Below are 12,222 nucleotides of genomic sequence, written 5' to 3'. Positions count from 1 at the left end.
GCCTATTTACTAAGGTTCTTTTATAACATTTTTTTGATTCACTAGTCACAGTGATTATATATTATCTTTCACCCACTAAGTATAGTGATCTATGGATTTTGTTGAGGTTTCAATTTATATAATTATTGGAAGAGAGTAGATTGTATTTATATTTATATTTTATATTATATTATATATAGCAATAGGAGCGCGGCACTATTAATATTTTTGTTACTGTATTAACACTAGTAAGTGAGTCTGTGTGAGTGCCAGCGCACCTAGCGCATGACACTAGTAGAAAGTTATTTATTAATTATCTATTATTCACTGTAGACCTCATTTATAATAGCTCACAAGTATTTATTATTTAATGCAGCACCATATTGCAAAAAACGGTCTCGTCAGGAAGGGGGGGGTAAATCCTCTGGAGGTCAAGTGGTTAAGTCTGCATCACTTCAGGCTGGCCCGTTTTGCAGGTATAGCTATGTAAAACAAAAATAAGTGCCCATACTTTTTAATATCCAGTAATACATTGCTCTATTGTGCTCTGCACATGCTCAGTTGCTCTCTATTTTTCGAAACTGTGCCGAATTTGTAGAGGTCGATCTGCTGACAGCCTAAAGATTACTGCTGCTCAGGGGCTCTGAGCTTCAGCAAAAAGGCAGCCTCCAGCAAGAAGAATCAGGAACAATGCTAGAGGCAATTAAAAGTACACACTAATTTTGGTAGCATATTTATTAATGTATGTTCCTTCCTAAAGAACATTATTTTTTATCAAATTGTTGTGGGTAAAGTTCCACTTTAAGCCCCATTCACATCTGGACGTTTTGCATAGTGGGCAGAATCGCCACGATTCTGCCCGCAATTCCAAATTGCTCTGCTAAAATTACAAATCGCACAACGCATGTTCAGGTGCCATTGAAAATTGGCACCTAAAACGTGGGACTGTTCTGCCTGCTCCTTTTTGGGCGACAAGGTTTGCTGCAATTTATCACGGCAGAGCAGCACCGCGTTTTAGGTGCCCTTGAAAATGAATGACTCCTAAACACACATTGAGTGATTTGTCATTTTAGCAGTGTTTTAAAACAGCTGGCAAAATTGTGGCGATTCTGCCAAAGATGCAAAATGCCCAGATGTAAAAGGGGCCTAAAGTTATTTACGTTTCTGAACAAATATTGTTTTATTGTGGGCAAAGTAAAATACCCACCACAAGATGGAGTTGAGAAACACTGGGAATGCATATATCTTTGTAAAAAGAGAAACAATGCAAACATTCTAGAGAATGCTAGAGGGAATTAGCAAACTGATGCAACTAGCTGGTAGCAGATATTGAATGAACTTAATTAAATGTATTAACTGAGTTAATACATTTAAATAAAAGTTTGAATTTGCAGATATCGAATAAAGAAAGGGGTTATTAATGTGAACAATAACAAATCACAAGTGGTGGACTCACTGTAACAGCTGTAAAATGGGAGTTAAGACTGTCAGAAAGAAAACTTTCAATCTAATTAATCTGCATACAGTATATACCCTTTATTTTGTTTTTCCTCAGGCTCCACCCATTGGATAATAACTTCTTCAGACAAATCTCCAGAGTCAATTTTCCCACATGTTATTCGAAAGTCCTTTTTGTTCCTCAAAGCTTGCCGTAAAGCTTCCATCATTTCCTGTGTTATTTGTACCATCACTCCATCTAGGCAATACACAAGTGGAGATTTAGAGCTGTAGTTAAAGAAATCAGGAGCAGACAATTCAATGAACAATTTAAAGAGATTCACTATTCTCATTGAAAAAGTCAAAACCCCATTGGGCTTTTTCTTGACAGGGAGTTTAAAAGCATATTGATCGATAACACTTACAAGTAGAATGTTTTTCCACTTGTTCTATGAGGATGCAAAACCTATTAAATTGGAAGTCAAATAGAACTATGCAAAAGTCTGAGCATCTCCGAATACACACACAAAAAAATTTAAGCTGTCATGTTTCCAGAGTTTTTTTTAGAAAAAAAATATAACGTGTCATGTGCAAACATTTTGCCTCTTCTGCAGATAGGGGAAAAGCAAAAGGCGCATTTAACTGTCGACCCTACCAGTTGGACATATTCACCTTCCCTTCACTCCTCTGTCTCTTCATTCAGCCACTGGGAGCAAAGAGAGGATGCCTTCTGTAAGCTAGGCACAAGTAGACCAGAATTCACCATGAACCAGCAATGTCAGGTGGGAGATAGGAGATTGAGTCATATGACAGGCTTTTTTTTTTGTTTTGTTTTTTAATAGGTGACAGGTTTATTTTTTTTTTAAACTTGCACCCAGAGGCCAAGCAGAACAAAGGAAAGGTGGGGAGCATTTAAGTGTATTGTCCTGCATGGCCAAAGCACATGTTCATACCAATGCAGGAAAACTTAGTGGCTCAGGATACAAAATATATAAAAAAAAAAAAAAAAAAGAAAGCAATGCTTTATTATGGGTAACAACCAAACCTTACTCTGCGCTCCACCTCTTTAACTCTTTCCTTGTCTCCCTGTAGGCCATTAAAAATGCACTTCATTGGTAGCTCACTAAGAGGTGTAATTTCTGTACACATCTCTATTTTGTTTCACTTTTTTTCAGTCTCTTTAATTTAGTTAAAGTAAGCGTTCAATTAAACTTTATTAACACCTTAAAGTAAGTGTAAACCCTCACCTCGTAAAACAACCCATTCAGTTTGAAATAGAAACGAAAGGCCAAACATTTGTGTATAGATATAAAAAAAAAAAAAAAGAAGAAGAAAGGGGAGAAATATTTGATAATACGTTTTCACATTCCCTCTGTTCTCAGCTGCATAGGAAGCTCAGAGAGCTGGGTAAAGAGAAACAGCAGTACAATGATCTTCCCAGTGAAAGGCTGTGCATGGATGGGGGTAAAAAGGCAGGAGAAGTCTGATTATTGGAGAATACAAGGAGTTCCCTGCACAATCAGAGAACTGAAAACACTATGCTCTCATGCCTAGTGCAGTCAGATTTTAATAGAAGAGCAGAGGGACTGACAGGAATACCAGGGGTTTCACAAAAAAGAAGCTTTACAAAGAGAACAGGATACTTTTTCTTTTTCAAGTACATATTAGGAATATGAAATGTTTGGTTTACTTATTCTTTAAAGCCGGGTTCCACCTGAAAAAAAAAATTAAAAGTCAGCAGATACAAAAACTGTAGCAGCTGACTTTTAAAATACAGACACTTGCCTGTCCCTCCCGCTGGTTTCATCAGCCGTTTTCTCTCCCTGGCGCCGGCATCTTCAGTGCGGGCACCCGGCTGTGACAGCTTGTGGCTTCACAGCCAGGTGCCCACTGTGCGCTGCACTTTGTGAATGGCCCTGTATTCTTCTGGGACCTGTCGTGTCCCAGAAGACGATGGGGAGGGAGGGGGGGATGAGGACAGCTTCCAATCGCCTAAGCAATCGCAGCGGAAGTGGGAGCGGGTACCTGTCAAATTAGGGTACACGTGCCCTCCCCCAAAGGTGCCAATCCTTAATGGGGAGAGGGGGACAAAGGCTTAAAGTGGAACTTCCCCTTTTGGGTGGAGCTCCACTTTAAGTTTGTTTTTTTTATAGAGGTAACATTCCCTCTAACCAACAAAACATGTAATATGAGGAAAGGGGGGGGGGTTCCAAGCTTTTCACGGTTAGTACTACAGTGTTTTACTCTTGTGATAAAACATGCACTGAATGGCTACCTCATATGCCACAAATGCATAAGAAATCGACATGTGTACGTACCTTCTACTATGCTAGACTTGGCAAGGAAGCCAGATGACGTTTTCAGAGCACCATTGAAAACAACAAAACTTGCTCCAGTAACTGAAGGAAAACATGAAAAAATGCACCATTAATGATGGCAATAAAGTCTACATAGAGGGAAACAAAGGGGTTGTCTCAAATTAAAATTTGTTAGTATTTTCAAAAGGCATTGTGGTTTTGTAAAAATTAAATCAGATGGAGCACAGTAAAGGAAGGGTACTAACTAATGGTAAGATTCAATCATTTACATACGTTGATTGTTTAAAATAGATGAGTTTTGCCAGTCCAGATACCTACCTCCATTATGAACAAAATCCAAAGCCAGGCAATGCATTTTATATCCCGCAATCACAAACCTTGAATCTCAAAGCATGTTTGCCCCAAACCCAATCATGTGGAGGACTGGGTGTCCCAAATTTTTCAGGCAACACAGTTGTCTCAACTAACAAATTACCATGCTAGTCATGAAACTCCAATTTGGGTTAATCTAGAGCAGTGTTTCTCAACTCCAGTCCTCATGGACCCCCAACAGGTCATGTTTTCAGGATTTCCCTCAGATGAAACAGCTGTGGTAATTACTAAGGCAGTGAAACTGATCAAATCACCTGTGCAAAATAATGGAAATCCTGAAAACATGACCTGTTGGGGGTCCATGAGGACTGGAGTTGAGAAACACTGATCTAGAGTCAGAGGACTGTGCTCCATTGTCTATACACAACTTGCTGTGGCTACATCTGGAAGATAGATCTTTCCTCTCTAACGCTATTAACCCCACCTCCCACCACTCTCTACAAATTTGAGATGATCTCAAGTACTCTGAGGGATTGCCATCTCCACATCTACCATTATTATCTACATAACCCTGCTTTTGCACTTGGGTTTGAATTACTGCAGACCTTCAAACTGACTTGTTTTTATGCACTTTTGTCCACCAACAGCATAAAACCTTTTTTCAGACTTTCGAACATTCCACCATCTTCCTCATTTGAGTTGTTCTGATATTTGCAAGTCAAGCATTTGGTTTCTTCCACAAATCAACTACCTGGAGATAGACCGACCTTTTGAATTAAAATTACCCTCAGTCTCCTGGATGATCTCTCTATACAATACACTTGTCTCCAGATTTAGCCCAGATACTCTCTTGTGTGTGGAACAAGATGAGTCGGACTAAATTTCGTACACCACCAAGTCCTGCTCTCCAGATGCAGCAGCATTTGAGACTAATTATAAAGTCTTTCTCAGGTGGTATATGGCACCTGTTAGATTGACCAAAGTCAACCCCGATGTTGACCCGACATGCTTTTGTAGATGTTCAGACATTGGCATGTTCCTACAAATTTGGTGGCCCTGCCCAGTGGCACACAATTTTTGGATTCAGGTGTACAATATCTTCAGAATACTCCTGCAGAAATCTATACCTATGCTACCGCAAGCACTTCACAATCAAAAACCTGACAGGATCACCAAGTAACAATTTACTTTGGTAACCCATGTCATGACCACCGTGAAACAAACAATCATGAAAACTTGACTGACACCCTATCTATATCTCAAGTTAAATCTCGTATGCAGTTGGGGTCAAACTACAGAGTAATATGACTAAATGTCACAGAGTTTAAAAACCATGGGTTTCCTACTACCTCCTAAGGGACTTTGACCATCACTTAATAGAAATCGGATGTGTGCTGAGATTTATAATGGGGACCTTATGGGGGACTCTGAAGTCCCTGATCACATTCCCACCCTTTTCCTTCTCTTCTCCTCCACTCTTTAACGTCTTTTAGCTTTCTAAGGTCTAGTCCACACTAGCATTGAAAACAGGTGTTTGAGGAGGTTTTTTTACACAGGGCTTTTCACATTATCAAAACATGAAGCATTAGCGTTGCTTCGCTTCGAAATTGACACTTCATGTCAAGTTTGAAAGGAGTTGAAGAATTTCAACTCTTTCCATTCAAGTCTATGGTAACACTGCACAAACGCGCTGGCATGCGCTTGTGACACGTTAGTACATAACAGTTGTAGGTGTTCGTGGTGCGGTTTTAATGTCAACCACACCGCAAATGGGCATTTGGGGGAGCATTTTTAACACTCATTAAATGCTTATCAAACGCACTTATAAATGCACATTAAAGCTATCGGTGCTTTTGATAAGGGTCAGTATTTTGAACAAGTGTGAACAAGCCCTTACACTCTGTTTCTATTCTCCTTCCTTTCTTCTCGATTTATAACTTACGATTTTTGTTCTTACTTGTTTCTGTAATGAGGAAAGCATCCAAGAACAATTTCTATGTTGTTTTTGAACATTCTTATTATAAGGCTGGTGAGCCTTCTCCGCATTCCTATACTTCTCTGATGTACGCCTCAATAACTGCTGTACATAAAAAGGTACTCTACTTTGGATATCTTTTGAACTGCCCTATTGTATGTTCTTCTTTTACACTTACTGGGCCAGCAGCTAGGAAAAGTGAAAATGGCGATTGTTTGGGAATCTTGCACTGATTTTAGCTAATGTTACAATCACAACCCTTGTACGGGGTGTTATATTTTGTTTGTTTATATCCCAGCACAAAATAGAAAAATATATCTTTGTATTGTTTTTGACATACTGGATATTCCTTCTTTGTAAGAATAATTCCTATCCTTGAATAAAAACTTATTGAAATTAAAAATTAATTTGGATGGTGCCAAAGCAATTGCTGGAAAGATATACTACAATTTGTACCTTCAAGGACACAGTCATGCTAAGGTACCTCTACACTTTAAGGTGCACTACACAGCTTTAATCCTTTCATGACAGTGCACAATATATATGCGGTATCCAGGATGTGGACTATAATCCTAGGCACTGTATATGAGTTCCTGTGTTTATACTGGAAATGCACTCCCAGCACTAAAACCAAGCTGTCAGTAACAGCTCTGGGTCTCGTACTAATGATTGAGAACCAACTCTCAATCACATGATTGCTGTGATAGCCTGTGATTGACTATCACAGTGATGATTCACAGTAGTCTGTCCTCTCCTCTGTGAAGAGGGGAAACAACAGATTTATCTTATAGCTATGAGGAAAAGATACACTGGGGTGGATTTATTAAAGGTAAATACATTGTGCACTTGTAAGTGCAGTTGCTCCAGAGTTTAGTAAAAGAGATGAGGCTTCATTTTGCAAAGAATACCCAATCACATGAAAAGAAAATGAAAGAAAAAAAAAAAACAGCATTTTTGCTGGTACTTGATTGGATGATAGAAGTCAGCAGAGCTTCTCTCCATTTACTAAGCTCTGAAGCAACTGTACATCCTATTTGCCATTAGTAAATTAATCCCATTGTATCTTTAATGTATCTTTTCCTCCTTACTAGATAACTCTTTAAAAAAAAAAAAAAAAAACTTACAAGAGAAGTTTAGTTTATACTTACCTAGGTGAATGCCACATCTGTCCCCTGACGGCTCTAAGTGTGAGAACTCCACGATAACACGACCACTGATTGCACAGTTCTCACCATACCGATGTGAGCAGAGAGCGGTGACTTTCAGTGGCCTGGAGCCTGTGGAGGGGGAGGGAGCGGCTGGCTCAGGCTCTCAGAGGCTCGCGGAGAGGCTGAGCCAGGTGCCGCTCCAGACTCTGGGGTGGATCCTGGACTTTAACGTCGGGATTCTTTCTCAGCCTGGATCGGCTGAGTGACATCAGTTGACAGCGGGCTTCAGCACACTGTCAGCTGAAAACGGGTCACAGGAGTGCACAACGAACTGTACTCCTGTGATCCACAGGAGAGGTACAGCCAAAAGAGCTTTGGATCTACTTCAACTTTAAATATACACCTGGCTGCCATTTTGCTTTAACTACATTTTTATTGACTTTTAAAAGGAGAACTCAAACCTTACCTTCAGTTTTGGACAGCTGTATAGGCTATTTTCCTGTACTGAAATTGTTTACTCCAATTTCACTGAATACTGTGAGTTTCTCACAGTGTACATCAGCAAGTCAGACAGAGCCTGTCTCATTCCCTAGATGTAAGGCATCCAACACCACCTAGCATTTTCCTGACTTTCATTAATTGGATTTCAGTTCTTTCAATCATCGAGGGTCAGCATCACAAATGAGCATTACACAAGGTGGTCTGTGTGCAAATGCTGTCTGCCTAGGAACACTCACTCTTCCAGACTGACATCCACTATGAAGACAATGATCTTTAAAACGTCTTCCAAGAGTCAGTCCACTGCTTGAACGAGGACTGAGGGTTCTACAAAAGCATACTGAGGCAGGGTGCTATGATGTTTTCAAGTATCTACATGCACCTCTTGCTGGCCCCTCCCACAAGCCATGATCTGCCAGCGTTTCATAGAGAAGCACAAATAACACCTCAGGATCCAAATAAGGTCTGTAATGAAAGGATTTACCCAAAAATGTCATTAGCACTTTGATGTGCAGGGGAAGGGAGGAACCAGGAAAGACAATTTACGTAGATTAAACTTCAGCTTTAACATACAGCCTCCTAGATTCAGAAGGAATCCTACCCAATGCAAAGCATAATATTTATATCAGTAAAATCTAATTGAGCAGCGCAAAAAGAAAAGCACAGAAGATGAGTTTTTGTTTACAGTCAGTAATTTACATAGAGAACAGGTTTGCATCTACAAAAAGAAAAAAAAAAACTTTTTACATTAGCTTCATGACAGGTTTATTTAAAAGCATTCTTGAAAGATGTGGTTTCTTTTAAAACATCAGAAAACTTTCCAGCGTGTAAAACAGTTGGCAAAAGGAACCAAGCTGTCAATGAATGAAAATATGACAGGATGCATTCTATAACACGCAACATGTTATTAGCAGTTATATCAACTTGTATTTCAGGATTAGTAACTTCATGAATTAATCATTTGTTTCCAGACCTCACCTTGGCGTGACTGGCCAGGAATACTGCTCGCTTGTGTCTGGTAAATTCCATCGTTGTTTTGTACACAGACCAGGTGAGAATCTGCCTCCATGCTGAAACTGGCACCAATGCTGATGACATGTTCATTGCACGAATGAATTACCTTAAGAATCTATAAAAATATTAACCACATAGGTAAGAATCTACACGCCACAATTCTGGTTTATTCAGTGCACCAGCATTTTTTAACATGGCAAAAATAGACTTGGCTGTACGTAAGATCCATATGAGGAAGCCCTGGTGTGTTTTACTGGAACAAACATTGTGGTGCCCCAAATTACTGTCTGCAGTGTCTACACTCGCAATACACTGCTGACCTACAAAAAAATGGAGCACAGTTTGCACCAACTGCAAGTTTACACAAAATCAATCCATCTCCCGAAACTCAATTTTGCATACTTGCTGCACCCATCTGGACTGACTGAAATCCACTCTCTTCCTGAATTTCTCCTGGCTTGCATTGTTCCCATTCCCCTAAATGATTTATTGATCTGAAATGTTCTCTTGTTACAGCATTGATTTGGTGACCTTTCCCAGTTTCTCAAGATGTGAGGTGCATGCTGATGACCCTTTACCCATACTGAGGCCACACTGTATGAATGAAGAGCATGTATGTCTCTGTCTATGCGGCCACTCAGTACTTCTACCACTCAAAAAGTCATGGAAAACAGATGAAAGAAAGAAAGAAGAAGAAAGAGCAGTTGATGGAAACTGGACAAAGCCAACCTCAGCTAACATGCAAGTATATCAGCATGAAAAAAATAAATAAAAGGTCACGGGGATTTCGATTTTAGGGCAGCTTAAAAGATTCCTATACACCAGGGATCTCCAAACTTTCTAAACAAAGGGTCTGTTTGCTGTTTAGACTTTAATGGAGCTGGACTGTGGCTACTAGGAGTAGAAATTGTCTTAGCGTCAGTAGGAGGAATAGTGCCCTGTCGTTGGTGTCATTGGGAGGACTATTGCCCCATTGTTGGTGTCAGTGGGAGGAATAGTGTCTTATCTCTGGTGTCAGTGGGAGGAACCACTGTTATACGCCATCAGTAGATCACAGATCAGGGTTACTTGTTGCCTAAAACTGTTCTTCGTTTATATGTCTCATAACAGAGGGCAGTGGCTATTAGTACAGTCACAGTTCAAGGTTATGTTAAAACAACCCTCTCCATAGCTAAAAGAAACTCACCCCAGCTATACCATGTATAAGAGGTGGACAATGACTGCAGGTTTCACTCCGTTGCAAAGATATGGCCACCACCAGTGCTATCCACCATTACAAGGCATGTCGGTTAGCAAGTCTCCCATTGTGCACTGTTTCCTCCTGTCAACTCCGTTGCTACAACAGGGCACAGTAATGAAGTAAGAGCTACAGTGCAGTGGGGGACACTCTATCCCGAGATACCTGAAAGAATTGGATAGCAGAGGTGACCAATGTTTTGCAATAAAGTGAAGATTTAACACACTGCTCGTTGCAAAAGGTTCAGCTAGCGAAAGGGTTGATTTCAAGGATACAAGCTGAAAAAGAAATGTGATAATAACGATGTCAAATAAACCTTAACCACTTGCCCTCCAGAAGATTTTCTCCTCTTCATGACCAGGCCATTTTTTGCTATGCAGCGCTGCACTACTTTAACTGAAAATTGCATGGTCAATACTGTACACAGGTAAAATTTATATAATTTTTTCATACAAACTGAGCTCTCTTTTGGTGGTATTTGATCACTACTGGGTTTTTTATTTTTTTCACTATAAACGAAAAAAGACCAAAAATTTTTAAAAAATAAATATTTTTTACTTCTTGCTATAAAAATGATTTTTCTATAAAATATATACTAAAAAAAAAGAAATGTCTTCACAAATTTAGGCTAAAATGTATTTCGCCACATGTATTTAGTAAAGAAAATCCCAATAAGTGTATATTAATTGGTTTGCGTGAAAATTATAGTGTCTACAAATGATAGTATATGCACTGGAATTTTTTTTTTAAGGTTATTGCAGCAATCAGCAACTTATAGTGGGACTGTGATAGTACAGTGGGTATTCTGACACTGGCTAACTGATACTGACCTGACCAGCGACACTAATATAGTGATCAGTGCCAACAAAATGCACTGACACTGTATTAATGACACTGGGCAGGAAAAGGTTAACATCTGGGGCAATCAAAGGCTTGACTGTGTGCCTAACTATATGTGATGTGTGTACTGTGTGCTGTTTTACTAGGGGATGTGACAGTTTTTGAAAACCAGCACATTCCCATTGTCAGCAGAAAGAGCTGTGCTGTTTACCAACACAGATCTCTCTCCTGTCACTAGCTCCTACAATTGGTGGATCCCAACCGTAAATCAGAACGTCAGGGAGCCAACGACTGCACGTTGCAGGCACGTGCCCCCCTCATCTGAAAAAGCAAAATCATTATTTTGAATGCCTCAGTAAAAGGGACTCATTCAAACACTCCTTTGCAGAAAGTTAAAGAACAGTGCTGGAAGTGTCTGGCATGAAACTTTAGTATATGGCAAGCTTACCACACACAACTCTGTAATGTTCCTTTACAGACCACAAAGTTACACTGTACCAACACTATACATATGCAGTACAATAGAATATTAATTGATGAAAAATGTTACACACCTCATTGTGTCTCCATGAAGGGATCTTTATGCAGCTTTTGCCCATTTCCATGTGAATGACTAAACCATCTACATGTGGGATCGTATACTGGTAATTTCTAAGGTCCTGGAAAAAAAAATAACAAAAAAGACAACTATAGGTAGGCCACTTGCTAGGAGTTCTATTACACACACTAGGAACACTTGTACAAAAACATCAATACTTACAGTTAATAAATTAATGATGGTATGTCCAATCTCTCCATATACAGATTTTCGGTATCTGTGACTTGTGATGGGAGAAGGGTATACTTGAAAAAACAAACAAGGATTACTGTAATTAAGTGTCTTTTGATCAGGTTAGGTAATGTGTGCCCCTATAGTCCCAAAAATATTTAGCTCTTTACCTGTGTCTGCATCCTGTACTGTACGATCAGGATTTTTTTTTTCATATAAAAGATCTGCTTGATGTAATACAACATAAATCAATATGTGTTTCTGTCCTAAAAACCTTGTTTCTATTTATATATTGTAATTATAAAAGTACACAGGGACCAGAAAATTTGCACAATACATATGCAGGCTCTGCTGAATGCACTGCAGTGGTACACGGCGGCTGTGCTATACCACTCCTTCTCACAATGCAAGTCTAGGAGTCAGCTGACACATTAAAAATAATGCAGTCCATTTGTGGTCAATATCTTAAATTAGAACTAAAGACAAAACTTTTTTCCTTCATATTGGATAAAGATAAGGGAAGGTTATAAAACCCTGTCAAGGTTTTTTTGTGCCATCCATGGAGGGGGAATTTCCCTTTACTTCCTGTCCCATAGCCATTAATGATAAATGAGAGGGAAACCCTGGTTGTTACCAAGATCTCCAGAAATGGTGTCCCCAGTAGAAGATTTCCCCTCTAACACTGTTCTGGGACA

General features: G+C 39.5%; 1 protein-coding gene across 4 annotated transcripts in view; it reads right to left on the bottom strand.

The window, feature by feature from the left end:
• The window catches only part of ZFYVE16 (zinc finger FYVE-type containing 16), a 94,271-nt gene that overhangs the window by 17,897 nt on the left and 64,152 nt on the right, over positions 1-12,222 (bottom strand). For 2 of the 4 annotated variants that reach the window (XM_089693213.1, XM_089693216.1), the window contains 6 exons: positions 11,698-11,754; positions 11,519-11,601; positions 11,313-11,417; positions 8,646-8,796; positions 3,735-3,815; positions 1,513-1,675 (listed from right to left, as the gene is read on the bottom strand). In XM_089693213.1, coding sequence (XP_089549339.1) covers positions 1,513-1,675; positions 3,735-3,815; positions 8,646-8,796; positions 11,313-11,417; positions 11,519-11,601; positions 11,698-11,754 — 640 coding nt within the window. The remainder of the gene's footprint in view (positions 1-1,512; positions 1,676-3,734; positions 3,816-8,645; positions 8,797-11,312; positions 11,418-11,518; positions 11,602-11,697; positions 11,755-12,222) is intronic. The other 2 variants (XM_089693214.1, XM_089693215.1) reach the window with 2 other exon arrangements.

This window comes from Staurois parvus, unplaced genomic scaffold (assembly GCF_062004578.1).
Source record: "Staurois parvus isolate SC_StPar_1 unplaced genomic scaffold, SC_StPar_1.0 ptg000618l, whole genome shotgun sequence".
NCBI classification, from domain to species: domain Eukaryota; kingdom Metazoa; phylum Chordata; class Amphibia; order Anura; family Ranidae; genus Staurois; species Staurois parvus.
This window is presented reverse-complemented; position numbering and strand designations above follow the sequence as displayed.